Source organism: Corapipo altera, unplaced genomic scaffold, assembly GCF_003945725.1.
Source record: "Corapipo altera isolate COAL_440 unplaced genomic scaffold, ASM394572v1 RXGC01000072.1, whole genome shotgun sequence".
Classification (NCBI taxonomy): Eukaryota; Metazoa; Chordata; class Aves; order Passeriformes; family Pipridae; genus Corapipo; species Corapipo altera.
In genome coordinates, this window is record NW_020884943.1 from 1 (window position 1) to 24,784 (window position 24,784).

A 24,784-nucleotide genomic window follows, 5' to 3' on the forward strand; every position below is an offset into this window, starting at 1 on the left:
CCCCCCCCCCCGGGTGTCACCCCCATGTCCCCCCCAGCATGTCCCCAGCAGTTGGTGGTCGGGAGTGTCACAAGGCTGTGGTTGGGGACATGTGGCCCTGTCACCAATATAAGGGTGGCAGCGGGCAGAGCCCCCCAGGACGCAGGTGAGGAGTGTGGACGGGGATATTGGGTTGTGCTCAGTCCTGAGCACAGCGTTGGGGGTCCTGGAGGCTGACATGAGGGTCTCTGGGGTGCCAGGGGACATGACAGGGGACCGAGTGGCACAGGGTGCCCAGGGGATGGGGCGACCATGGGGTTGGAAGCGAGGAACTGGTGACATGGTGGGCCCAGGAGGGCTGGGATCGGTGGGGGTGACACTGGGGGCGACAGAGGGGATGGGGCATGGGGTGGCACTGGGGATGGTGGAGCGGCATGGGGATATGGGAGGGTTTCAGAGGGGATATGGGGAAGACCGAGTGACGCTGTGGGTGGCAAAGGAATGCTGGGGATGGCACGGGAGACGTGGGGAGGATGGGATGACGCTGGGGGTGGCAGAAGGGCCATGGGGCTGTCCCCAGGGTGGCCGAGGGTGACAGGGCTGTGGTAACTCCCAAGGCTGCTGGTGGTGTCCCCAGTGTCCCTGCGTGTCCCTTCACCATGTGGCCCTGCCTGCTGCTCGCCCTGGCCCTGCTGGGCACTGTGCCCCCCAGCTGCTCCGGTGAGTGGCCCCCACACCCCCACCTGCCCGTGGAGACATCCTGGGGACAAATCCGACCCCGGGATGACACTGCTGGTGCCCCTAGGCCCTGCCAGCCCCGTGGCAGAGGAGATGGAGGAGGCGATGGGGCTGGAGGTGCCTGAGGAGGCTGTTGGGGCCAGCGACACACAGACACTCAGCGTCCCCAGCGCACCAGGAGCCAGCACCCCCACCTACATCATGGTGCCCAGGTGCCGGACCTTCCGGCAAGCACAGGTGGGACGGGGCGGGTTGGGTGGGGGGTCAGGGTGGGGGGCTCTGGTCCCCCCGTGTGACAGCCACGTCCCTGCAGAGCTTCTGTGCCTTGAGATACCGCGGAAAATTGGCCTCGATCCACAGTGCCAGCACCAACGCCTTCCTGGTGCGCCTGGTGCACCGGCTCAGCAACGCAGGCCTGGTCTGGATCGGTGCCGTCAGCGACCCCGCCGTAAGGACCCCCGCCCCGCGCCCACCACCCCAGCCTTGGGGCACCCTGCCCCATCCCAGTGTCCCCACTGCCCACCCTGGGTGTCCCAGCCCCATTCCCAGTGTCCTCAGTGCCCACCACGAACGCCCCAACCCCACCCCGGTGTCCCTGGTACCCACTCTGGATGCTCCAGCCCTGTGCCAGTATCCCTAGTGCTCACCCTGGATGTCCCATTCCCATTCCATTATCCCCGGTGCCTATCCCGGGTATCCCGCTGCCAACCCTGAGAGTCCCATTCCCATCCTACTGTCCCCAGTACCCACCCCGGGTGCCCAGCCTGCCCTCCACCCCCCTGGGCACCCCGTACCCGGTGCCGAGGGTCCACATACCCTTCTACCTGGCAGACCCCGAGACCCCGCTGCCACTGGACTGACCGGAGCCCCTGGGACTTCAGCCACTGGTTACCTGGGCACCCCCTGCCCGGCCACCACTTCTGCACCAGCCTCTGCACCAACAGTCAGTGGGGGCTCTGGGGGAGCTTCGGGGGGGGCTGCAGGGGACCCCCTGCCCATGGTGGGGTTGGAGGGGAGGGTGCTGTGGCACCTCGGGCTGGGGAGTGACACCGGGGCATTGGGGTCTAGTGTGGGGTGGCTGGGGGGTCTGTCACTGGGGGGGGGGCTGGCATTGAGGGGTCGGTGGGTGATCCCTGGGGCTGAGGGGGTCCCTGGGGGTGGGGGTGCTGGTGGGTGCCAGGCTGACCCCCCCTCTCTCCCCAGACGCACGCTGGAGGAGCGTGAAATGCAAGAGGCGGCTGCCCTTCATCTGTGAGATATGAGGGTCTCAGCCCCCCGGGCCCTCCCCAGCCCGCCCTGCCGCTGACCCCCAAGTGGGGAGCTGCACCCCCTCTCTCGGAGCCCAATAAAGCCTTGGTGTCAGCACTCACCTGGTGTTTGGGGGGGGGTTTGGGGGGCTGGGGGCCTGGATGGGTGCTGGGAGCAGCCAAGGGGGGGGCAAGGGAGGGGTTTGGGGGTGTCCCTTGTTTCTTGTGTGGCCCCTGGGTGGGCAACGGGGGGGGGGGACAGGGTCCCCTTCCCAGGGGCAGCACTCTGACCCCCCCCTCCCTCTGCTCCCACACCCCAACCCTGCCTGTCAGAGCCCCCCCATAACCAAGGCTGGACATGGGTGGGTGCTGCAAGCCACAGGTTTATTGTAGGGGGCTGCAGCCCCCCGGCATGGGGCCAGCAGGGAGCAGGGAGGTGCCGAAGGAGGGCACGTGGGGGCACCATAGGGGCAAGGGACAGGCCACTGGGGACACTGGGATTGGGACTGGGCATGCGGGGTGGGCACTGGGGACAGTGGGATGGGGCTCAGTGTGGAGACTGGGTGGGCAGTAGGAGTTCGATGGGGGTCCCGGCAAGCCCCTCACCCAGCCGTGGGCTTCCCCTCAGTGGGGTAGGTGGCACCAGGGCTAGAGGCCGAGGGAGAAGGTGCCTGAGTCAGTGGACTGCTTGTCCCGAGTGCAGCCCCCCAGTGCCCCTGGGGGACACGTCGTGGGGGTGGCGGGGGTCGTGGGCGCACCGGCCTCTGGCACCTGTGGGGCCGGGCACTGGGTTAGTCACTGTCCCACAGCCAGGGCACCCGGGGGGCTCAGGGGCACTGCCCCCACTAGCCAGCCCTACACAGCCCCAGGCAGGGCCGATCGAGCCCCCCGGAGGTGACCCCATCCCCACGGCACCCCGGCCCCACGTCTGACCTCCTCGAACTTGCGGGCCTTGTAGTGCTCGGCGCCCTTCAGGAAGTTGAGCAGGATGATGTCGCACAGCACCGTGCCCTGGGGGCAGCGTCATTGGGGTGGGGAGCCCTGCGCTATGGGGCACCCCCTGACCTCCCCTCAGTCCCCCACTGTCGCCCCGGGGCTGTGCTGTGTTCCCACGGCTATGGGAGGTGCCGCCACGCCAGGGCTGAGAACGGCCACAACTCACCACACCGATGGAGGTGAAAGCCGCCACTGTGTTGATGAGGGTGGGGACGACGCCGAACTTCCCGGCCTGGGGGGTGCAGAGCCCCTGTCGGCGGAAGCCCCCACCCCTGCCGCAGACCCGCGAGCCCCCGGCCCCGCACGTACGCTGCCGTACACCAGGACATCGAAGCGGATGCCGAAGGCCTTGGTGAGGGTGCGGCGCTCGGAGCCGTCGGGCCAGCGGTAGTACCTGGCGTGCCTGCGGGGGCGTGGGGACACGGGGACACAGGGACAGGGGCACACGGGGCCGTGCCAGGCGGCGCATGCCCCTGTGCCCTGTGTGTGGCGGTGGTGGCACGGCCGTACCTGAAGTTGTAGCCGGGGGCAGGAGTCCGGGCCAGGCTGTCCAGGCGGGTGAAGGAGTAGTGGGGCAGGCAGCGCTCCCAGGCCCGGTCCAGGTCACACACCCACCCGATCTTGATCCCCAGCACTCCCCCCTGCCCCGGCCCCACATCAGCCACATGGCAACACAGACCTCTGTTCCCACAGTCTCTTGTTTCAGCAACCTCACAGCCCCACATTCCCATGGCCTCATGCTCCACGTCCCACGTACCCACATCCCACATTCCCAAGTCTCACATTCCCATGTCTATAGACCCATCCCACACCCCAAACCACATGTCCATCTGCCTGTGTCCCCATGTCCCTCTGACCCCCATCACCACACCAAGTCCCACATCACTACGTGTCCTGTGCTCCTGTATCCCCACGTCCTGTTCCCAACACCCCGCATCCCTGCATCCCGTGTCCCCATGTCATGCGTCCCCATGTCCACGCATCCCCTTATCCCACGTCTCACACCCCCACGTCCCACATCCCCGCATCCCCACGTCCCGAGTCTTTGTGTCACCAAGTCTCACGTCCCCATGCTCTCACATCCCACCTACCTGTGCCCCCATGTCCCCACACTCTCCCTTTTCCCCCCCATGCCCCCCGTGCCCCCCGTGCCCCCGCTCACGGTGGCGGCCAGCGCAGGGAAGTCCTGCCCGGCCAGGCGCGCCACGTCCCCCAGGCGCAGGATGGGGCACAGGGGCTGCAGCTGTGGGTGGAAGCGGCACCGGCCCAGCTCCACCCCACTGCCAGGAGGTGGCAGGTTGGTCCTGGGGACACGAGGGGACACGGGGGGGGGACATGGAGGGATGTGCCTGTCCCTGTGTCAACACGTCCTGTGTCCCCCTGTTGCCATGTGTCCCCCCTCCCACGCCACTCACTTCTCAAAGCCGAAAAGCGGGAAGCGGATGCTGTTCTTGATGAGGAGGGTGAAGTTCTCGGCCTCCAGCATGATGGGGCTGGGGGAAAAGGGGTGACCCTGGGGACATGGTGGCCGGGCATGGCCCCCTCTCCTCCCTGAGTCTCCTCGTGTGCCCCCCAGCCCCACTCACACGTCAACGGTGTCCACCTCGGGCGGGCACCAGCCCTGGATCTCGCAGGTGCTCAGGGTCGCGTTGTAGGGGACACAGCGCCCCGTCAGCATCCCTGGGACCCCAGACCCACGTCAGCACCCCTGTGACCCTCCGACCCCTGCCAGCAACCCTGGGACGCCTGGACCCTTGTCAGCGCCCCTGAGACACCAGACCTGTGTCAGTACTCCCAGGAGCACCTCTGGGAATAGAGATCCCTGTCAGCACTCCTGGGACCCTGAACCATTTGTTCCTCCAGACTCCCAGTTCCCTCATCAGCACCCTGGCAGCCACAGCCCCCTCAGCCCCCATGAGGGTCCCTCAGCACTGCCTGTGGTGGGGCTCAGCCTCCGGCCTCCCTCTGGCCCCCTCAGCCCCCGGTTCCTGCCTGGGCTCTCATGGGGGTCCCTCACTGTCCCTCACAGGGGTCCCTCACCGTTGCTCATACTTGGACTCAGCCCCTGGCCCCCCCTTGTTCTCCTGGCCCCCTCAGCACCCCCGAGGGTCCCTCACCACTGCCCATGGTTGGCCTCAGCTTCTGGTCCCTCACAGCACCCTCAGCCCCCAGTTCCCGCTGCGGTCCCTCACTGTTGCTCGTACCCAGACTCAGCCCCCATTCCTGCCTCCACCCTCATGGGGGTCCCTCACCAGCCCTCACAGGGGTCCCTCACCATTGCTTGTACCAGGACTCAGCCCCCCATTCCTGCCTCAGCTTTCACGGGGGTCCCTCACCACAGCTCGTATCCAGACTCAGCCCTCAGCCAGCTCTGGTTCCCCTGGCCCTGTCAGCCCCCCTGAGGGTCCCTCACCACTGCCCGTGGCGGGGCTCAGTCTCCGGCCCCACCCCGGACCCTCAGCCCCCCTCAGCCCCCCACTCCCAACCCTCACCATTGCTCGTACCCAGACTCAGCCCCCCGTTCCCCCCTGAGCCCTCACGGGGTCCCTCACCATTGCTCCTACCCGAACTCAGTCCCCATCTCCCCCCGGTCCCCCCGGCACCCCCAGCCGTGCCCGTTCCCCTCCCCAGCCCCCCCGGGGGTCCCTCACCGTTGCTCGTGGCCGGGCTCAGCCCGCGGCAGTCCCGGTCGCCCGAGCAGCGGAACGCGGCTTCGCTCTGCGGGGCGGGGGTCAGCGGGCGGGGGGCTCGCCGAGGGGGGTCCCCCCGAGCCCCCCCTGCCCGCCCCGCACCTCTGGGCACACGCCCTGCGCCTGGTCCTCGGTCCGGATCTGCTTGGTGACCACCACGAACACCGAGGTGCCCTGGGGGACGCCGCCGTCACCCGACCCGCGCCAGGGTGTGGCCCGCGCCCCTCGGCGGCCGCTCGCCCTCACCTGAGGGGGGGTGACGTAGTCGGCCGTGTCCAGCACCTGCCCCGCGTAGCGCCCCACGCCCTTCACCTTGGTGACCACGGAGGACTCGATGGCGGTGTCCCGCACCTGGTACGCTTTCTCGTGGAGGAACACCCAGCTGCGACGGCACCGCGGGTGACGCTGGGGACAGCCACCCCCGGACACCCCCCGGCACCCGCCTGCGACGCCCACGACCTCCCGGAGCTGCCAGCACCGGCGGTGACTGCCGCTTGTCACCCCCCCAGGAGCACCCGGGGACAGGGACACCCCCCCTCTGTCAAGCCCCGCTGCTGCTCTGCCCCTCGGTGTCACCCGCGCTGTCCCCTTCCCCGTCGCCCGCCCGAGGTGTTGTCCTGGCTGTCCCCCTTGTGTCACCCGCGCCGACACCCTCTCTGCTCGCTGTCCCCATCATGTCACCCGCGCTGCCACCCTCCTGTCACCCGCACCGGCACACTGTCCCGGCTGTCACCACGGTGTCACCCCACCGGCACAGCTCTCCCGGCTGTCCCCCTTGTGTCACCCCCGCGGCACACCTGAATTCCCGGCGCTGACACACTTGTCACCCTCTCTCCCGTCCCTCCTCCGCCCTCTCACCCGCCGCTCCCGGCCTGTGGGAGCTCCTCACCCCGCACCCCTCCTCGCTGTCAACCCCCCATCGCCCCCGTCACCCCCGGGTGTCACCTGCAGCAGCAAGTGGCTGTCACACCCCGCGGAGCCGGGATGGTTGTCCTGGGGGAGGGGGAAATCTCGGGAAAAGGGGTCCCGGGGGATGTTCCGGGGGGATGTCCCGGAAGCGCCGGGGGGGGCTCACCCGACGAAGTAGGCGAGGATGAGCAGCTGGACGCCGCGGTTGACGGCGCCCACCACCCAGCTCTTCACCACCACCGACTTGGTGGTCTCGTACGAGAAGAAGTCGCTCACCCAGCGGGTGCGGGGGCCCAGGGGGGACATGGGCGGCGCGGGGTGGGAGGGGGGCGGCGGGCGGCGGGGATGCGGGCAGGGCAAGGCAGGAGCGGAGGGTGATGCGGGAACGGCAGGGCAGGGCAGCGGTGCGGGCAGTGAGGAGGGATGCGGGCAGGGCAGGGTGCGGGTGCGGGTGCGGGTGCGGGTGCGGGTGCGGGTGCAGGCAGGCGTGCAGGCAGGCGTACGGGCAGGGGTACGGGCAGGGGTACGGGCAGGGGCACCAGCAGGACGCGGGGACCAGCAGGGTGTGGGCAGCAGCCCGCAGGGGTGCGGGCAGCCGGGGCGGTGCGGGCGGGCGGGCGGAGGCGGGGGCAGGGCGGGGGCCGGGGGCGGGGGCACAGCCCGGGGGGGCGGGAGGGGTCGCCCCCCCTTCGTGGGGCGGGGGTCGCACGGGGGCAGGCGGGGTCCTGCCCAGGGATCCCTGCGGTGGAATCCCCCCTTTTGGGGTTCCCCCTCCGGACACCCGGGACCCCAACCCGCGTTGGGGTGCACGGAGGGGGGACGGGGGTCGCCCCACTCTGGGGGTGCCCGGTTTTGGGGGGGGGGGGGGGGCGCCCCGCCCCGGGGGGGGGGGCCCCCCACTTGGGGGCGCCCCGGGTCTGGGGAGGGGGGTGGGTCCCCCCGCGGTGACGTCACGGGGCTCGCCCGGCGCTGTCCGGCATCGCCGGCCCACCATCTCTGTGGTGCTGGGCGGGGCAGAGCGGCGGGCGGGGGAGCGGCCGCTCTGGCCCCGCCCCCGCCGCCTCTGTGGGCGGGGTCCTCCGGATGCGCCTGTCCTCCCCGCCGCCAGGGGGCGCCGACGCGGCGTGGCGCGGAGCCATTGCGGAAGTGCCCCTCGACTTCCGGCGGCGGCGGTTCCGCGCGATTCGCGCTGCGCAGGCGGGAAAGGCGGCGGCGGTGCGGGGGGGCCTGGGGGGGCACCGGGACCGGGGGGGGGGACACCGGCGGGGGGGGACAGGGCTGGGGTCGGGGGTGGGCCCCGGGAGGAGGGCGGGGGACAGGCCTGGGGTCGGGGGGAGGCCCGGGGGGCGCGTGTGAGCTTAGGCCCCGAAGGGATTTGGGGTGCGGGGAGGCCGTTCCGGTGAAGAGAAGGGCGGGCGGGGGGAGGGACCCATGAGGTGTGAGGGCACACGGAGGGTGTCGGGGCGATACAGAGGTGGCCGAGGGGCGCAGAGGGTGGAACGTATGGGGAAGGAGTGAGAGGGGCCAGAGTTTGTCCAGGTCACCCCCCTTGAGTGAATCGTGTGTCACCTCGAGAGGCAGCGTCGGGCCGGGCGTGGGAGAAGTTTGAGGGGGCACAGGGTTGGTTTTGGGGGCGCTGCGGAGGGCAAGGGGGCCCCTCGGCGGCCCGGCTCACCCGCTGTCCCTCCCCGCAGCTGCTCTGACTGACCCCCGTGCCGCTGTCCCGGGCATGCCGGGCTGGGGGGGCCGCTGAACCCCTCTGTGCGCTCGTCCCCGTCCCCTCCCGTGCCCCAGCAGCCTCGCAGCCGCCATGGCCGACACGCTGGAGTTCAATGAGATCTACCAGGAGGTGAAGGGTTCCATGGTGAGCCGGGGAGGGGGGCACACGGGGATGATGAGCCTGAGGGGTGGGAGGGGGGAGCGAACACTGCGCGGTGAGGAGCTGTGGGGGGGTTGGGGTCCCTCCCGTGCCCCCCTCAGGCCTTGGGTGTCCCGCAGAACGACGGGCGGCTGCGGCTCAGCCGGCAGGGCGTCATCTTCAAGAACAGCAAGACGGGGAAGGTGGACAACATCCAGGCCTCGGAGCTGGCCGAGGGCGTGTGGCGGCGCGTGGCGCTGGGGCACGGCCTCAAGCTGCTCACCAAGAATGGCCACGTCTACAAGTACGACGGGTTCCGGGAGTCGGTGAGTCCTTGTTCCCGGATCCAGCCGTGCTCCCTGTGAGCCCCGGAGCAGCTCTGCTCCCCTGTGTCTCCGTGGTGGGGGGCTGTGTCTCTGTGGGGGCTCTGGGCAGCGCCCGCCGGCATGTGATGGTTCCTGATGGATGTTCCCTCCCTCTTGCCCTGCCCAGGAGTTTGACAAGCTCTCGGATTTCTTCAAGGCCCACTATTGCCTGGAGCTGGCAGAGAAGGATTTGTGTGTGAAGGGCTGGAACTGGGGCACAGTGAGGTTTGGAGGTGAGTCCTGGCACCACCGTATCGGGGGCAGCCCTGAGACCTTGGGGTGGGTTGTTCCCACCAGTGTGGCTGTTCCTGCCACCCCTGCCATACTCTTGGGAGCAGCTGCCTTTGGGGACTGCGGGGACATTTGCCATCCCAGGAGAGCGTAAGGTACCTGTGGATCACAAATCCCGGGGGAACATTGTGCAGACAGTGCTCAGCTGTGAGCACCTGGCAGAGCTGCCGGTTCCCAAAGGAGCCAGGGGAGCTGGTGGATGTCCCCCCCTGCTCTGAGACCAGAGGACATGGGCACAGACAGTTTCTTACCTATTTCTAATCAGTGCCCATTTCCAAGGTTGCAGCCAGAAGGGAGAAAGCCTGGAGATTTTGGAAGGTGGGAACACAGCGGGGAGAGCAGAGGCATTGGGGTTTTGGGAGAGGGGGTGACATGTGTGTGTAGAAGCTGCCTTGTGGGGCACAGCTGTGACCCGGCCACGACGGCCCCCGCAGGGCAGCTGCTGTCCTTCGACATCGGGGAGCAGCCCGTGTTCGAGATCCCCCTCAGCAACGTGTCCCAGTGCACCACGGGCAAGAACGAGGTGACGCTGGAGTTCCACCAGAACGACGACGCCGAGGTCTCGCTCATGGAGGTCCGGTTCTACGTGCCGCCCACCCAGGAGGACGGCGTGGACCCCGTGGAGGTGCGCGGGGCTGCCGGGGAGGGGGCCGGGGTGGCGGCGAGGGCCCCTTTGTGATCCCGTCCCTCGCAGGCCTTCGCCCAGAACGTGCTGTCCAAGGCGGATGTGATCCAGGCCACCGGCGATGCCATCTGCATCTTCCGGGAGCTGCAGTGCCTGACGCCGCGCGGGCGCTACGACATCCGCATCTACCCCACCTTCCTGCACCTGCACGGCAAGACCTTCGACTACAAGATCCCCTACACCACCGTGCTGCGCCTCTTCCTGCTCCCGCACAAGGACCAGCGCCAGATGTTCTTTGTGGTGAGCGGGAAGGGGTCGGCCTTCCCTCGGGAAGAGGGGGTGAGGGGTGGGTCAGGGGGGAGTCACGTCCTCGCCTCCCCCTCTCTTTCCAGATCAGCCTGGACCCCCCGATAAAGCAAGGCCAGACCCGGTACCACTTCCTGATCCTGCTGTTCTCCAAGGATGAGGACATCTCCCTGACCCTCAACATGAATGAGTGAGCTGCCCCGCTGCCAGGCCTCTTCCCAGGCCCCCCAGCCCGGATCCTGAGGGAAGTACCAAGCCCCTGGCGTCCCGTTCTCACCTCTGCCCTCCTGGCTGTGCAGGGAGGAGGTGGAGAAGCGCTTCGAAGGGCGGCTCACCAAGAACATGTCAGGGTCCCTCTACGAGATGGTCAGCCGGGTGATGAAGGCGCTGGTGAACCGCAAGATCACCGTGCCCGGAAACTTCCAGGGGTGAGTGGCTGCAGGGCCAGTCCCTCTCTTTCCCTGTCATTCCCGTGGCCGTGGGGAAGGGGCTCTGTGTGATTTGTACCAGAAAGCAGGGCTGCTGGTTCCTTTGGCTGCGAGGGTGGGCACGGGGAGAGCGTTTGTCCCTGCGGGTGCTGGACAGCCACGTTTGCCCCACAGACACTCCGGAGCCCAGTGCATCACCTGCTCCTACAAGGCCAGCTCGGGGCTGCTGTACCCGCTGGAGAGGGGCTTCATCTACGTGCACAAGCCGCCCGTGCACATCCGCTTCGACGAGATCTCCTTCGTCAACTTCGCCCGCGGCACCACCACCACCCGCTCCTTCGACTTCGAGATCGAGACCAAGCAGGGCACGCAGTACACCTTCAGCAGCATCGAGAGGTGGCTCTGGGCTCTGGGCTGTGGGGCCGGTCTGGCCGTGCTCACTGGGCCTCCCTGGCAGCCCAGGCCTGACCGTCGGCTCTCCCGCAGGGAGGAGTACGGGAAGCTCTTCGACTTTGTCAATGCCAAGAAGCTGAACATCAAGAACCGGGGGCTGAAGGAGGTACCTGCCGTGCGGGGCCTGCCTTCTCCCGAAATCCGGCTGCTTTTCCCTCCTTTTTTCACCTCTCTTTTCTCTCCTTGCCCTTGTAGAGGAAAAAGGTCCGTGCGATATCCCTTCCTCTTTCTCCTCCTCCTCCTGGTGCAGGTTTCCTGTGCATGGCTGTGGTGGTCCTTGACTAACCCAGTTAACCCCAGCGTGGTGTGCGAGGGCCCCCCTAACCCACATAACTGCTCTGCCCCTCTCTCTTGGGGCCCTGATGGTGGGGAAGGAGGGGACGTGTCTGTGTCCATCCTCCACCCTGTGCGTGCCCAGGGCCATGCCAGGGGCTGTGTTCCAGAGTGGGGGGTGTGCAGGGGGTGCTCAGGGAGCAGCTCTCATCCCGCCTCTCCACAGGGAATGAAGCAGAGCTACGATGAATACGCCGACTCTGATGAGGACCAGCACGACGCCTACTTGGAGAGGATGAAGGAGGAGGGCAAGATCCGGGAGGAGAACGCCAACGACAGCAGCGATGGATCCGGGGAGGAGACAGGTGAGGGCTGGGGCTGCAGGAGACTGTGGGGGGGGGCTGGTGTTGTGCTCTGGCTCCTTTTCCTCATGATTATCTGATGTGCTGATCCCTTGCTCTCTCCTCCAGACGAGTCCTTCAACCCTGGAGAAGAGGATGATGATGTGGCTGAAGAGTGAGTAGAGGCTGGGCAGGGCTCTGTCCAGAAGGGCCTGAGGAAGGTGCTGTTGGGGGATGCTCCCAGCACGACTGGGATCGCCTTGTGTAGCCCTGGATTTGGGAATGTTGGGCAGCAGAGGCAGTTCTGGGCTCGCTCTGTTGTAACACCATTTGAGGCAGTGTGAGAGAGTTCCAGAAGGAATCAGGGGCTCCTGGGGAGGCCTTGGCTGCTCTGGCCAGGAAAGAGAACGGCGGGAGGAGAGCTAAAGCCCTGGGCTGGGGCAAGGGTGGGTGGGGGCCATGGTCCCTGCAGCAGCGTGGTGGGAGCTGGGGGGTGCTGGGAGCTGAGCCCTGAACATCCAGGAAGCGGAGCACGGTGAGCCACGTTCGTGGAAGGCGATTCCCCCGGGGGCTGTTAACAGGAGCACACGGCAGCTCCGGCCCGGGAAGTCCCTGGGGGCAGGTCTGGCTGCCGGCCGGGCGCTGAGGCCGCTGCCCCCCCTGCACAGGTTCGACAGCAACGCCTCGGCCAGTTCCTCCAGCGGCGACGGCGACAGCGACCGCGACGACAAGAAACCCGCCAAGAAGGCCAAGATCGTCAAGGACCGCAAGCCCCGCAAGAAGCAGCAGGAGGTGAGGGGCTGCTGCACTGCTGGGGGGCTGCAGAGGCGAGCGGGGTGCCAGGGTGCTGGGTGTGGGGTGCATTGGGGCTCCGTGAGTGTTCTCCATCTCCCAGAGCAAGAAGGGGAAGGACCCCAACGCTCCCAAGCGCCCGATGTCGGCGTACATGCTCTGGCTGAACGCCAACCGGGAGAAGATCAAGTCGGACCACCCTGGCATCAGCATCACCGACCTGTTCAAGAAGGCCGGGGAGCTCTGGAAGGCCATGTCCAAGGAGAAGAAGGAGGTGAGGGATGGGAGGACTGGGCTGCTCCCCTGGGTGGCAGAGCTGGGCCTGGTCTGGGAGGAGAGGCTGGGTGTGGGGGACCCTTCCTTGCTCCTGGGAGGAGTTGGGAAGGGGAAGGGACATCCTCGGGCTGGGTGATCAGAGAGGGAGAGGGATGAAGTGGGAGCAGGGTGCGGTGTGGGTGGGTGCTGGGGATGGTGGAGGAGGAGGGAAGGCCCTGCTGCCCCTGCTCTCTGGTCACAGGAGTGGGATCGGAAGGCAGAAGATGCCAGGCGGGACTATGAGAAGGCCATGAAGGAGTACAGCGTGGGCAGCAAGGCCGACAGCCACAGGGGGTGAGTGTGCTGGGTAAGGGGCTGGCTTGGCCCCCCAAAATCAGGCTATTCACCAGTGCCTTGCCAGAGCTGGGGGGCTGCCAGCCAGGTGACACCGCTCCTCTCCCCACATGGCACAGGGAGAGGTCAAAGAAGAAGAAGAAGAAGCAGGAGAAGCAGATGAAGGGGAAAGGGGACAAGAAAGGTGCCACCTCCAAGTCCTCGTCCTCCAAGTCCCCGGCCAAGAGCATGAGCGACAGCTTCAAGAGCAAGGAGTTTGTGTCCAGTGACGAGAGCTCCTCTGCAGAGAGCAAGAAGGAGGTAGAGGGTCCTGGCTGGGGGGTCCCAGCCCTTTTTTTCGGGGGAACAACCTGGTGGTCTCCGCAGGGGCTGGGCCCCTCTCCTACCTTGTGTCTGTAGTACACAGTCACATCCCTCGGAGGGGGGGTGTCCTCAAGTCACCACCATCACCCTGTCCCCAGTGTGGGGGCACAGGAGAGGTGGAACAGTGGGGGCTGCTGCCCTTCCTTCGCTGTCCCCCGCTGATCTCCTTGTGCCCTGCCTGCAGGACTCAGAGGAGGAGGGGGCTGCCAGCCCACCCCCCAGCTCGGAGGACTCGGCGTCCGGCTCGGATTAGCCCCATCCCGGCTGGCTCCAGGCTGGTTCCCAGGTCGGCGAGAGGACTGGGCGGGCCGGCCCCGCGGCAGAGACCGGGGTCCTGGGCTCGGGATGGCTCCCACCGGGAGCAGGGCTGGGGGGCCCTCATCCCCCCCATCCCCCCGTGCCTGGCTGGGGGTGCGAGACCTCGTGGTGGCAGGAGGTGCCGGAGGCTCCTCAGTGCCCCCTCACCCCCCTGTTCCCCATCAATTTATTTTTTTTAAACACTCGGGTTTCTTTCCTTTTCTTTCCTTCACTCATTGATTTTTTTGGGGGTGTTTTTTTTTTTTTTTTTTGTATTTTGGGTCTGTTCACATGGCAACTTGGATTGAATAAAAAAACCCCGCCGAGGGCGTCTGTGTGGGTGCGGGGCCGGCTCCCCCCATCCCTCCTTCCTTCCTGCAGCCATCCGGGAGCTTGTTCCCCTCCTTGAACCGCTTCCAGGGCTGACCTCACTCTCTCCCCACCCTCCATTAGCGGCCCCCAGCCCCTGCTCCTAATTACGGCCCCTCGCTCGATCCTGATGCCATTTGGGGGTTTTTCCATCTCCCTCATGAGTGGGTTGATCCGATTAAGTCCCTTTTCCCCTCCGGTGTTTGATTGCGGGCAGTTCCCGGTCTGGAACCAGCCCCGGGGGGACCCCATGCCTGCCTGTTCCCCCGCTTTCCACCGCCTTTACTGGCACCACTGGGATGGTGCTGCGGGGAAGCAGGAGCCCCCCGGGTCCCTTGAAGCCGCGGGTTCACGGTGGGCACAACGGTGGAGTTGTGGGGCGCTGTTGGCATGGCAACCCACCTCAATGGTGGTTGCTGCCACTCTGGCGGCAGGCCCCACTGTTGGGAGGACCCCCGGAATGGGATAATTTACAGCGGAGGGGGGTCCATAGGGTGTCCGGGGGGTCCTGGCCGGCTGTCCCTGCGCCCTGAGGGTCACTTGGGGGTTCCTGGAGGTCTCTAAGGTGTCCCTCCCCGCCCCATTTTGGAGGACTCTCTGGCCGCCCCTCTCTATGGTCCGCCCGCCACGCGGCGCCGCTGTGCCCCGCCCCTCCCTGTCGTTGGGGGCGTGGCCGGTGGGGGCGCTCATGAATATGCATTAGCAGCGGCGGCGGAGGGTGAGAGGGGGTCGCTCCGCCGGGATGGGGCTGCGGGGAACCGGGATCCCCGCGGGCCCGCGGTGCCCGCCGGGGCACCCCGCGTCTTCGGACCGGGCGGCGCGCCACGGGCGCGGGCCCCCCGAATTGGGTGGGGGGCTCCGTTGTCATGGGGACGGCGCTAGGCCGCGGTCGTGGCCTACTCGGCGACTCGAGCGGAGGCTTCGTTGCCGTGGCAACGGGGATAGGCCGCGCTGGCGGAGGACCCCGGGGGGGGGCCGGACCCGCAACCCGGGGCCCCGCCGCCATCCCGGGCTGGGAAACGGGCCCGATCGTTTCCAGATGTGCGTTGTGGCGGCCGTTCCCCCGTGGAAAGCGATGGGAGGGGGATCTGGGGGTGGGGGTTGGACCCCGGCGGGGGCAGGAGCGAGCGAGGCGGGGAGGGGAGGGAGGGAAGGAGGGCAGGGCCGGGAGGAGGCACCGAGCGGGTTTTTCCTGTCCCCGCAGCCCCGGTGAGTCACGGGAGAGGCGGTGGCGGCAGCGTGAGACCCGTGGGGACGGTAATCCCCCCCTTCCCCGCCCGCCCTGCGCCCCCCACGTGTGTCCCGGCCCGCCCCGGACATGAGGCTGATGTGGGGAAGGTGAGTGGGGCAGCCGCGGCCCCGGCGATGGGGCTGGGGGGGCAATTCTCGGGGGGGCCGGGCGGTGCCTCCGAGGCTACCGGGGGCCCGGGAGGGGGGGCGGCGGGTGACCAGAGCGGGGGGCTGAAGTGGGGACCGGGGCAAACTGGGGGCCAGACCGGCCATCGGGGGTTGGCAGAGGTCGGTGGTGGTGGTGACACGTGTGCGTTGGGGCAGGTTAGCGCAGGGTCAGGCAGGTAAGGGAGCGGCCACACGGCGCCGAGAGTGTCGCAGGGGGTCCATGTGGTTACGGTGGTGGGGGGTCGGGATGGTGTCTGGGGCCGCTGCCCGTGCCAGGCTGGCTCAGGTGAGCCGAGGCCGGTGTACCAAGGGTGTTAACCGTGGCGTGACCGTGGTTTGGCACAGCTGGACGGGCCTTGGCACAGGGCTGGGAGGCGATCGGGCACCCCCCACTTGCCGCTGGGTCTCTCTGGGCACGGGGTGACCCCCAAAACATTCTTCTCTCCCTCCCTCCCTCTCTCTCTCCCCAGGGGCTGACCCCTCGCCGTGCTCCCCTCATCACCATGGCCTCCCAGCCGCAGCCCCTGCGCCCCGCCGTGCCCTGCGCCGCCCCCGCCAGCACTGGAGGGGCCGCTCTGGCTGGCAGCCCCGACAAAGGTCAGTGCCACAGGCGGGGGGTTTGCTGGGGCAGCCCCCCGAGGGCTGTTCTCAGCCTGGGGGGGGCCGCGCTGCGCCCCCTGACCCCGTCCCCGGCTCTCCGCAGGCACCACGCGCCCCAAGCCGCCGGTGCGGCCCAAGCCCCGCGTGCTGCCCAAGCCGGCCGTGCCCGCCAAGCCCCCGGTGCCGCCCCCTGTGCCGGGCCCGCGGCACCCCCGGCCCGAGCTGCCCTCGGCCGAGAAGATGAACCGCCTGGCTGGGCCGCAGCCCTACAGCGGGGGTGGCACGGGGGGGCCCCTCCGCCGCCCCTCCTTCACTGTCAGGTCACCCGAGACCCCCAACGGGAAGGGGCTCCCGTCCCCCCCTGTGGCAGCCGCCGAGGAGGAGGTGCCCCCCGCCCCGCCGACCCCCTTGCGCAAGGGCCCCGCGCCCTTCAAGGTGACGCCGGTGCCGGTGGCCGCCAGGCCGGAGCGCTTCCCAGGCACCATTGTGGAGGAGATCCTGGCCAAGATGGACAGCAGGGAGGGTCCGGGCAGCCCAGACAGGGCCTGGCTCTCGCCCTTCTGTCCCGACCCCTCCTCCCGCTTCGGCTCCAAGACCTTCGCCGCCTTCCGGAGGCGTCCCAGCGGGGAGGCGGATGGAGACCCCCCTGGTGAAGCCCCCCACACACCCCGACCTGCGGCGGGCGAGCTGGGAACGGGGGATGACGGACACTCCGTGGCTGAGACGAGGTGAGGGGCCAGAGACCCACCCCAGGGGGAGAGTGGCAGTGGGAACACGGGACACTGCTCCGAGCCGTCCTGGGGCGGGCATGTAACGGAGCTGAGGTCTGGTCGCCGGCACGGGGCCTGGGTTCCTCCCGAGCCGCAGTGCCTCGAGCTGCCTCCGTGGGAAGGCCGGGGCAGCCAGTGCCAGCTGCAGGACGGGCTGTCCTGGGCCAGGAGCCGCCTGCAGCCCCGTGGGTGGGCTCTGAGCCAGCCGTTGGGCAGGGGGTCGCTCTCCGGGGAAACACTCCTGTTTTCCCAGCCTCACTATTTTTTCCCTGCTGGGCCGTGCCAAGGCACAGGGAGAGGGCAGATCAGCGGGACTCCCAGCTCCGGGACGTTCTGGGCCAGAGCCAGGGCTTGGCCATGCTCCCGAGAACTTGGGCACCTCAGGGAGAGCTGGGCGGGGGCTGCTCTGAACCAGAGTGTGAGAAACTCGCTCCCAAAGGACCAAAAACTTTCCAGAAAAGGGGCTGGGAGCGCTTCACCTCCCTCCCCTGGCAGCCCAAGCCAGGGGCCCGGCGTGCAGCCATGGCAGGGCCCGACCCTGGCCCCCTGCGGCCGTGGAGGCTGGTTTGGAGCAGGGGTGCCTCAGTGGGTGTGGGGAGAGGAGCCCTGAGGCACCCAGTGGGGTTTACCCTCTTTCCCCATTTCTCTCTACAGCGGCTCCCCCCCAGCTGGGCCGCGCTGTGCTGGGGACCCCCGTGGACACCGGAGGCCACCGTCCCCTCCTGATGTGAGTGCTGGCCTCGCCCTCCGGCGTCGCGGCGGCTCCACTCCTGGGCTCTCTCCTTCGGGGCTCTCCTGTCTCCTCCGGGGCTCCCTCTCTGCGGGGTGCGTGTCTCTCCTTTCTCCTCGGGGCGCTGGCCGCCCCTTCTGGGGGGTCCAGTGCCCCCTGCACTGGGCCCCCAGCGCGGGGCCCAGGGGCGTGGGGGTGGCGTGTGCCAGCACCGGTGCCAGCCGTGGGCAGGGAGCAGCTGTGAGTCACCAGCCGGGGTTTGGTGACCCGGCAGGTATGTGGCAGGGCAGGCCCCTTGGGCTCCCCGCCAGTCCCTCTCCCCTCACTGCACTCGCTCGGGGAGGTGACCGGGACACCGAGCCTCGGTGACACCGCGGGTGACAGCCTGGGCAGTGGCCCCAGGTCACCCCGGCAAAAGGGCAAACCCCGACGGTGCTGGACAAGGGGATGCCAGCCCCAGGCAAGGCAGGCGGCTGGGCTGGGGGGTCCTGACTTCCTTCTGCTTCGTTTCTTCCTCTCCATCTGTCTGGGTGCTCCGGGGGCAGCGGAGGGCTGAGCTGGGAGCGGGGCTGGGGCACCAGGAGCCGCCCGGGCTGAGTCACGCAGGAGCAGCCTGGTGCTGGCACACAGCGTGGGCACCTCCTGCCCCAGGTGCAGGGAGGGGAGCGGGGCTGGAGGGAGAGACCCTCTGGAGGTTTGGGGTGGATGATGCTTGGGGGTGTCTCTTGAGTGACAAGACCCCCACTGGCTCTTTCCACAGCTCTCCTCTCTCCAACTGGGGGCCCTCGGACCCCCGGGCTCCCCACGGCCCCCCACTTCCCCGACCCCAGCCCCGGGAGCTCCCTTCCAGCCTCCCGAGCCCTCTGCACCGGCCCCCGGCTCTCCTGATGCCCCCGCTGAGCTCCTGGCCCTCGACTCCCCCACACTGCCCCCCGGCTCCCCCGAATCCCCCACTCAGCCTCCAGCCGAGGCCCCTGCCCCCTCCAGCCAGGCCCCAGGTGCTCCCTCGGCCACCAAACCCCATCTCGGCACCTCCCGCTCCCCTGGCTCCCCCCACACTCCCGGGGAGGGTTCCCCTGACACTGCCAGCCCGCCTGGCACTCCCGAACTGCCCCCCCGAGTCACCTGCCCCCCTGGCTCTCCTGAGGCTGCTGCCGAGTACCTGGGCCGCCCCAGCCCACCCCTTGCCAAAGCCTCTCGTCCCCCAGGCTCCCCAGAGGGACCTGATGACTCCACAGTGTCCCCACAGTCCTGTGAGGGTCCCGATTTCAGCTCCTCTCCCCGGGACGTGGGACTGCGGCGCTCCTCAGAGGGGGTGCTGCAGTCCCCGCCCACAGGGCAGGGCCTGGGGGAGCTGGGGGGTTCACTGAGTGCCCTGCCCCGGCCTGGAGACCCCCTGTCTGAGCCCTCCCTGGGCAGTGAGTCTGGCTGGAGCCTTTCCCAGTCCTTTGAGTGGACGTTCCCATCGCGGGGGACACGCTTGTCGGCCTTTCCCCCCCGCTCCCCAATCCGGGAGACGCCTGACTCGGGGCTCTCTGAAGAGGGAGAGTCGGATGGGGAGGCTGCAGCCCACAGCCCCCCGGAGGACAGCGGCTCTGAAGGGCCTGACAGCCACAGGGCAGAGGGGGCTCCATGCCCAGGGGGTCCTGTAGCCCAGCGAGAAGCTGAGGGCTTGACAGAGGAGGAGGAGGAAGGGGAAGTAGAGCGAGGCAGCCCTGGGTCCCAGTCCCCACTTCATGTGACAGAGCCTGGCTGGCACCCAGCTGAGCCTGAGACCCCCACCCAGCCCAGCATCACCACAGCTGCACCCCTGGATCCAGCCCCCCCAGATCCAGCCCCTCTGGCTGACTTGGCCTGGGCAGGTGACAGCCCCAAAGACCTGCAGGGCCCTGGGGGGCCAGGCCAGGCCGAAGGACCCCCACAGGGCCCTGACCCCCACGCCGACCCGGGCTGGCTGACAGAGCTGCTGGCATCACCTGGGGCCCACACCACAGGGCACGGCTCAGCAGAGGTGAGGGGGTGCGGGGGGCTCTGTGGGGTTAGTATGGGGTGGGCTCCTCCATCACTGGGTGGTGGGATGGGAGGGGACAGCACAGGATGGGGTGAGTGTGTGCATGGAGGCCAAACAGGAGTGTGTGGTGAGGGGCAGGTGGCAGGGTCTGGCTTCCCTTCGGGGTGGGCCCTGCTGTGCCGTGTGCCCTGGGCACCTCAGGGCGTTTCTTCCCTTCTCCCCAACTCTGCTGCTGCAGGAGCCGGGGCTGTGCCCCCCTCTAACTCTTCTCACTCCTCTCCCCCTTCCCCCCCAGGGCCTGCTGGGCTGGTCACGGAAGGACCTGTGCAGTGAGTTCGGCATTGGCCGCCCTCACCGGGCCGGTACCTTTGGCTGGAGCTGCCCAGCTGTGTCCAGGGAGAGAGACTGGCCTGCTGAGACCGAGCAGGACCAGGAATTCAGGGCCAAATCCAGCTGGGACAGCAGCCGCAGCGACAGGGCTGGGGCCAGGCCAGATGGGCACTTCAGCGCTGCCCGGGAGGGCTGGAGCAGTGACTACAGAGGGACGGAGCTGATGGGGGACACCAAACTGGGTGGCAGTGACTGGTCCCAGTCCCTCGATGCTGGGGAGAGCTGCCTGCGGGATCCAGACTTTGGCAGCAGCACAGCCAAGTGGGGCCCGGGCTATGGCCTGGGCCGTGCCAGCAGCACGGAGGAGCTCGACTCGGGGCAGCCCACCTGGGCGGGCAGGTATGGCACCGGCGACACGGAGATGAAGGACAGGGAGCTCACCCAGGACTGGGCCAGTAAATACAGCAGCCGGGATGCCAGGAGCAAGGATGAGGATTTTACGCTGGGCTGGGCTGGCCGATCCAGCACTGGGGACACTGGGAGCCCGGACAAGGAACTCAGCCCCAGCCGGCCGTCCTGGAACAGCAGGTACAGCACCCGGGACATGGAGAGCCAGGACCGGGAGTTCAGTCCCAGCCGGCCAGCCTGGGCTGGGGAATACAAGGACACACAAAGCCAGGACAGGGAGTTCAGCCCCAGCCGGCTGGCTGAAGGCAGCGAGTGCAGCACTGGCAACGTGGAGACCCAGGACCGGGAATTCAGCCCCAGCGGAGCGGCCTGGGATAACAGGTACAGCACTCAGGACATGGAGAGCCAGGACCGGGAGTTCAGCCCCAGCCGGCCGGCCTGGACTGGTGAAATCAGGGACATGGAAAGCCAGGACAGGGAGTTCAGCCCCAAGAGGCCAGCCTGGGCTGCTGAATACAGGGAGATGGAAAGCCAGGATCAGGAGTTCAACCCCAGCAGGCTGACCTGGGATGACAGATCCAGCAGCAGGGACACAGAGAGCCAGGACCGGGAGTTCAGCCCCAACAGGCTGGCTGAAGCCAGCGAGTGCACCACCAGGAACCTGGAGACCCAGGGTGGGAAGTTCAGCCCCACTGGAGCAACCTGGGGTGACAGGTCCAGCACCAGCAACATGGAGACCCAGGACAGTGGATTCACTCCCAGCAGAGCAGCCTGGGATGACGGGCACAGAGCTGGGGACATGGAGACCCGGCACGGGGAGTTGTTCAGCCCCAGCGGAACGGCCTGGGGCGACAGGTCCAGCACCAGGGATGTGGAGGCCCAGGACAGGGAGTTCAGCCCCAGTGGAGCAGCCCGGGATGGGGAGCACAGCTCTGTGCTCCCCATGGAGGAAGAGCAGGAGCTGATCCCGGGCCGGCTGAGCTGGTCCGGTGAGGGCAGCATCAGCCAGGCCAGGCCTGTTGGGGTCAGTGAGGAAGATGTGCCTGGCTCCCTCTGCCCTGATTCCCTGGCCCAGGAGCCCACCTGGGGCAGTGCCCACCAGCAGGAGCGTGGCAGCTCCAGCAGCAGGGACTGGGCTGAGGAGCTTGGAGGAGGCGACTGCCACAACCAGTTTGGTGCCATTGGGACAGAGCGGGTGCCAGACCCCTGCAGCAGCGGAGCCTCGGATGGCGCCATGTCCAGGGGCCTGCAGTCCCTGGCAGGCTGGCACAGGGATATCTCTCTGGACACGGAGGATGCCCGCTGGAGCCAGGACCTGGAGCACTGGAGTGTGGAGCTGCAGGACGCCGAGGCCAAGCGCCAGGAGTGGGCAAGTGCCTTCGGTGCCCGCTGTGCCGCCCGCAGCCGGGACCTTGGCACTGGGGAACGGAGCCTGGGAGGGGACACCGGCACAGAGGACAGGTAAGGAGGGCACCGGTGGTGGCAGGGAGGGAGCAGCTTCCCCTGAGGTGGACAGAAGGGTTTTGGGACACGAGCAGGGCTTGTGTTATCTGGGGCTGGAGCAACTCTGCGGTCTTGTCTCCCAAGCAGGAGCCTCCGTCTTTCAGCCCCCAGCCCACCGATGGGTGATGCCCCAGCCGACCCCCCAGCTCTGCAGACCCCCCAGGGTGAGCTGCTCAGCCCCGCTGAGGAGGAGAGGGACCTCCCCGAGCACGCCGCTGCCCTGCAGAGCCCCGGGGCCCCCTGTCTGCTGCTGGAGGCTGCCAGCAGGATCCCAGTGGACACAGGGATTGAGGAACCCACCTCGGACCACCCCGATGGGGACAGCCCCCCGGGCTGGGGGGAGCAGCGGCTCTCCCTGGGCACCCCCCAGCCCGAGGGGCCCGTGGAGCAGGGGCAGGAGTTCCCCTTCCTGGAGGTGAGTGGGGAGGGGGCAGTTCCCAGTCCGGCGGAGGGTCCCGGGGCTGCCCCTGCCGTCTCTGACATGTCCCATGGGCTCGGCAGGACACGGAGCTCCTGGACAGCAGCGTGTTCCGCAGCAAGGCCAGCCTGGGCCGCAAGCGCCGGCACCGGGCCCCGGCCCTGCGTCCCACCGCCCCCGAGGGGGACAGCTGGATCTTCCGGGACTCCACGGGTGAGCCCAGCGGGGACGGGGAGGGGAGCGGGGCGTCTGTCCTGCCACGGGTGTCACTGACGCTGTCCCTGTGTCCCCGCAGAGCCCCGGCCAGCCCCACCAGCGTCCTCCGACGAGGAGGCAGCGGAGGAGCCCCGGAGCCGGCGGGTGCGCGGCTCCCCTTTGGGCAGGGGGGTCAAGGTGCCCCTCTTCCCCGGCCTCAGTGCCTCAGCCATCAAGGTGGGACCCCCGGACCCCTGGAGGGGGGGGTAAACCAGGGGTGGGGAAGCTGAGTCAGGGTGGGGGCTGCCTGAAGGCAGGGAGGAGGCAGTGGGGGGATTGAGGGGGCAGAGCACTGTGTGCCCCCCTGACCTCACTGTCTGCCCCCAGGCCAAGCTGAGAGGCCGCAACCGCTCGGCCGAGGAGGGGACATCATCAGGGGACAGCAAGGGGACCTCTTCCAAGGACCCCCACGTGCAGCGCTCCAAGTCCTGCAAGATCCCTGGTGTGAGTGGGAAACCCCCGGCGCTGCCCCCCAAGCCGGAGAAATCGTCAGGGTGAGTGTGGGGCCAGGACCCTCATGGGGGCAAAAGGGGTGCTGGGGGGGTTCAGTCTGGGTGCCCAGGCTGATCTTGGGGGGCTCGTGCTGATGCTGTGCACACACACCCAGATCTGAGGCCTCCCCCCCACACTGGCTGCAGGCACTGAAACTGAAGAGAAAGAAGCCTTGAGCGGGTGAGTGTGGGAGCTGGGGGGATGCTGGGCATGGATTCCCGTGGCTGGGGCCTCCCCATGTCCCCTGTGTGCGGGGCTGTGGGTCCTGCGTGGCTGGAGGGGGGTGTGAGGGCAGGGCTGGCTGTGGCACCGTGGGAGATGTTCCTGTGTCTCTGGAGTCTTGCATTGCTGGGGTCAGGTCCCTCCTGCCTGCTCCAGCCAGGACCCCCGGCCTGGGTCACCACTGGGAGGTGTGCTGTCACCCCTGGGGGTCCCTGCAGACCCTCAGCCCGTCCCCACTGTGTCTCTTCCAGGCTCTCTCCCCGATGCCGATGGCCGCTGTCCCGGGACCAGGGCTGTCCCCTCCCGTGGGGACACACACACACACACACACACACACCTATGCACTTTGTACGAGCTCGCAGGGTCCCCGTCTCCCCCCAGCACCTCCTCCCCATCCCCATCCCCACATTGTACCCCATCCCTGGGGCTGGGGGTGGGCACGACCCCCCCCCTCCCCTCACCCCTGCTCGTGTATCGCCCTGTGTCCAGGGCGGCGGGTCCGGCTCGTGGTGCTGCTGCCACAGACAATAAAACCTCGCTGGTCAGTCCGGGGGGCCTGGCTCTTCTCTGGGGGTCACAGGGGTCCCTGTGGGATGGGGGTCACCGTGCAGGGGCTGCCAGCAGGAGGAGCTCTGTGCCCACAGTGCACCCTGGGGCTGGCTGTTCCCAGCACAGCCCATGGAAGGGGGAGCAGAGGCACAGGAGCCGTGCCCGAGGGGTGTTGCTTCCCCGGTCGGATGTAACTCCTGCGGCTTTGGAGGAAGCTGCCGGAGCCCTCCTTGTGCGGGGCTGAGCACTGCCCTTCCTGCCTGTGGGGCCCTTGCTCCACATCCCACCCCATGGGGGCTCCCACCCCAGTCCCCCTCAGAGCCAGCGGGGGTGCCGTGACCCTGGCTCGTTCCCAATGGAGCCGCTGGTGCCGGAGCCTGGGGAATGAGGGTCCCAGAGCACCTCAGTGGTGCCCAGGGCAGAAGGAGAGCAACTCCTTGCAGCGTCCCCCCCGCAGCCCCTTCCCCTCCCCCTGCTGCAGATAACGGGTTTGTTATCAGCCCCACGGGCTCGTTATCAGCACAGCTCTGGCCACTACTGATCCACTGCTGCTGGCCACCACAAACCCAGCCAGGGGGACTCCTTCCCCAGTGCTGGGACCACTGGGATGGCACTGAGGGCAATCAGGTCAGTGAGGGAGCAGCCTGGACCCTCAGTCCTCCAGCTTTTGAAAAGGGATACCTGAGTGGGGGCTGGAAATGGAGGCGTGTTCCAGTGGGACAGAGGTAGCCGGGGTTGTTATTAATAGTAATTAATAACACGGCTCAGTAACGGTGCTGCTCATTAATGGGGTTCTGGCCACGGCAGGAGCAGCCTGGGCAGCCTCCCTGTGATCCCAGGGGCGGCTCCTCTGCGGCGCTGGGGTTTCCCAGTTAATGCCACTAATTAGCGTTAATTAGCCTGCACTGGGGAGTTGGGGGGTTCCATCCCTTCTTTAATCAAAGTTGGCATTTTAACCAGAACCGGACACCCTCAGGGTTCTGCTGCCAGTTGTAGCAGCTTTTGGGGTTAATTCCTCACTGCCCCCAATCTGGCTGTCCCAGCACTGGGTATGGGATCGTCCCTTATCTCCAGCCTGATTAAGCCCTGGCTTGTTCTCCCTGCTGACGCTGTGGGCCCTCTCTGTGTCTGGTTCAGTGGCTGCCGTGTCCCTGCCTCCAGGGCCCCCC

The 24,784-nt window shown here is 68.0% G+C and overlaps 4 protein-coding genes across 8 annotated transcripts; 3 read left to right on the plus strand and 1 right to left on the minus strand.

Annotated features, from left to right (window-relative positions):
• Positions 1–638: 638 nt before the first annotated feature.
• LOC113956063 (bone marrow proteoglycan-like) lies at positions 639–1,979 on the plus strand. Its single transcript, XM_027662235.1, has 5 exons — positions 639–699; positions 785–954; positions 1,031–1,165; positions 1,549–1,660; positions 1,921–1,979. Exons 1-5 carry the CDS (start codon positions 639–641, stop codon positions 1,977–1,979), a joined length of 537 nt encoding a protein of 178 aa, XP_027518036.1.
• Positions 1,980–2,351: 372 nt separating this feature from the next.
• On the minus strand, positions 2,352–6,875 carry P2RX3 (purinergic receptor P2X 3). The gene is made up of 12 exons (XM_027662191.1): positions 6,726–6,875; positions 5,897–6,032; positions 5,753–5,824; positions 5,612–5,678; positions 4,547–4,640; positions 4,376–4,453; positions 4,123–4,264; positions 3,471–3,601; positions 3,270–3,363; positions 3,127–3,192; positions 2,898–2,975; positions 2,352–2,735 (listed from the first exon to the last, which is right to left on the minus strand). The coding sequence occupies exons 1-12, from the start codon at positions 6,863–6,865 to the stop codon at positions 2,613–2,615; spliced, it is 1,221 nt and encodes a 406-aa protein (XP_027517992.1). The 5' UTR covers positions 6,866–6,875; the 3' UTR covers positions 2,352–2,612.
• Positions 6,876–8,305: 1,430 nt separating this feature from the next.
• Positions 8,306–13,889, plus strand: SSRP1 (structure specific recognition protein 1). Of its 2 annotated transcripts, XM_027662189.1 has the most exons (17): positions 8,306–8,423; positions 8,558–8,743; positions 8,910–9,015; positions 9,508–9,698; positions 9,768–9,998; positions 10,091–10,194; positions 10,304–10,432; positions 10,607–10,828; positions 10,919–10,991; positions 11,081–11,089; positions 11,385–11,523; positions 11,629–11,674; positions 12,168–12,291; positions 12,395–12,565; positions 12,809–12,900; positions 13,020–13,200; positions 13,448–13,792. In XM_027662189.1, the coding sequence occupies exons 1-17, from the start codon at positions 8,370–8,372 to the stop codon at positions 13,514–13,516; spliced, it is 2,127 nt and encodes a 708-aa protein (XP_027517990.1). In that variant the 5' UTR covers positions 8,306–8,369; the 3' UTR covers positions 13,517–13,792. The 2 variants fall into 2 exon arrangements, with proteins under 2 accessions (XP_027517990.1, XP_027517991.1); XM_027662190.1 differs by lacking the exon at positions 11,081–11,089 and having other exon boundaries at positions 8,370–8,423; positions 13,448–13,889.
• Positions 13,890–14,543: 654 nt separating this feature from the next.
• On the plus strand, positions 14,544–23,614 carry TNKS1BP1 (tankyrase 1 binding protein 1). Of its 4 annotated transcripts, none has more exons than XM_027662188.1 (13): positions 14,544–14,647; positions 15,134–15,267; positions 15,798–15,924; positions 16,031–16,655; positions 17,352–17,424; positions 18,188–19,438; positions 19,734–21,637; positions 21,764–22,094; positions 22,181–22,310; positions 22,393–22,529; positions 22,680–22,846; positions 22,960–23,024; positions 23,318–23,614. In XM_027662188.1, the coding sequence occupies exons 3-12, from the start codon at positions 15,831–15,833 to the stop codon at positions 23,018–23,020; spliced, it is 4,773 nt and encodes a 1,590-aa protein (XP_027517989.1). In that variant the 5' UTR covers positions 14,544–14,647; positions 15,134–15,267; positions 15,798–15,830; the 3' UTR covers positions 23,021–23,024; positions 23,318–23,614. The 4 variants fall into 4 exon arrangements, with proteins under 4 accessions (XP_027517989.1, XP_027517985.1, XP_027517988.1 ...); XM_027662184.1 differs by lacking the exon at positions 14,544–14,647 and adding an exon at positions 14,781–14,970; XM_027662187.1 differs by lacking the exon at positions 14,544–14,647 and adding an exon at positions 14,781–14,970 and having other exon boundaries at positions 22,393–22,457.
• The last annotated feature ends 1,170 nt before the right edge of the window (positions 23,615–24,784 follow it).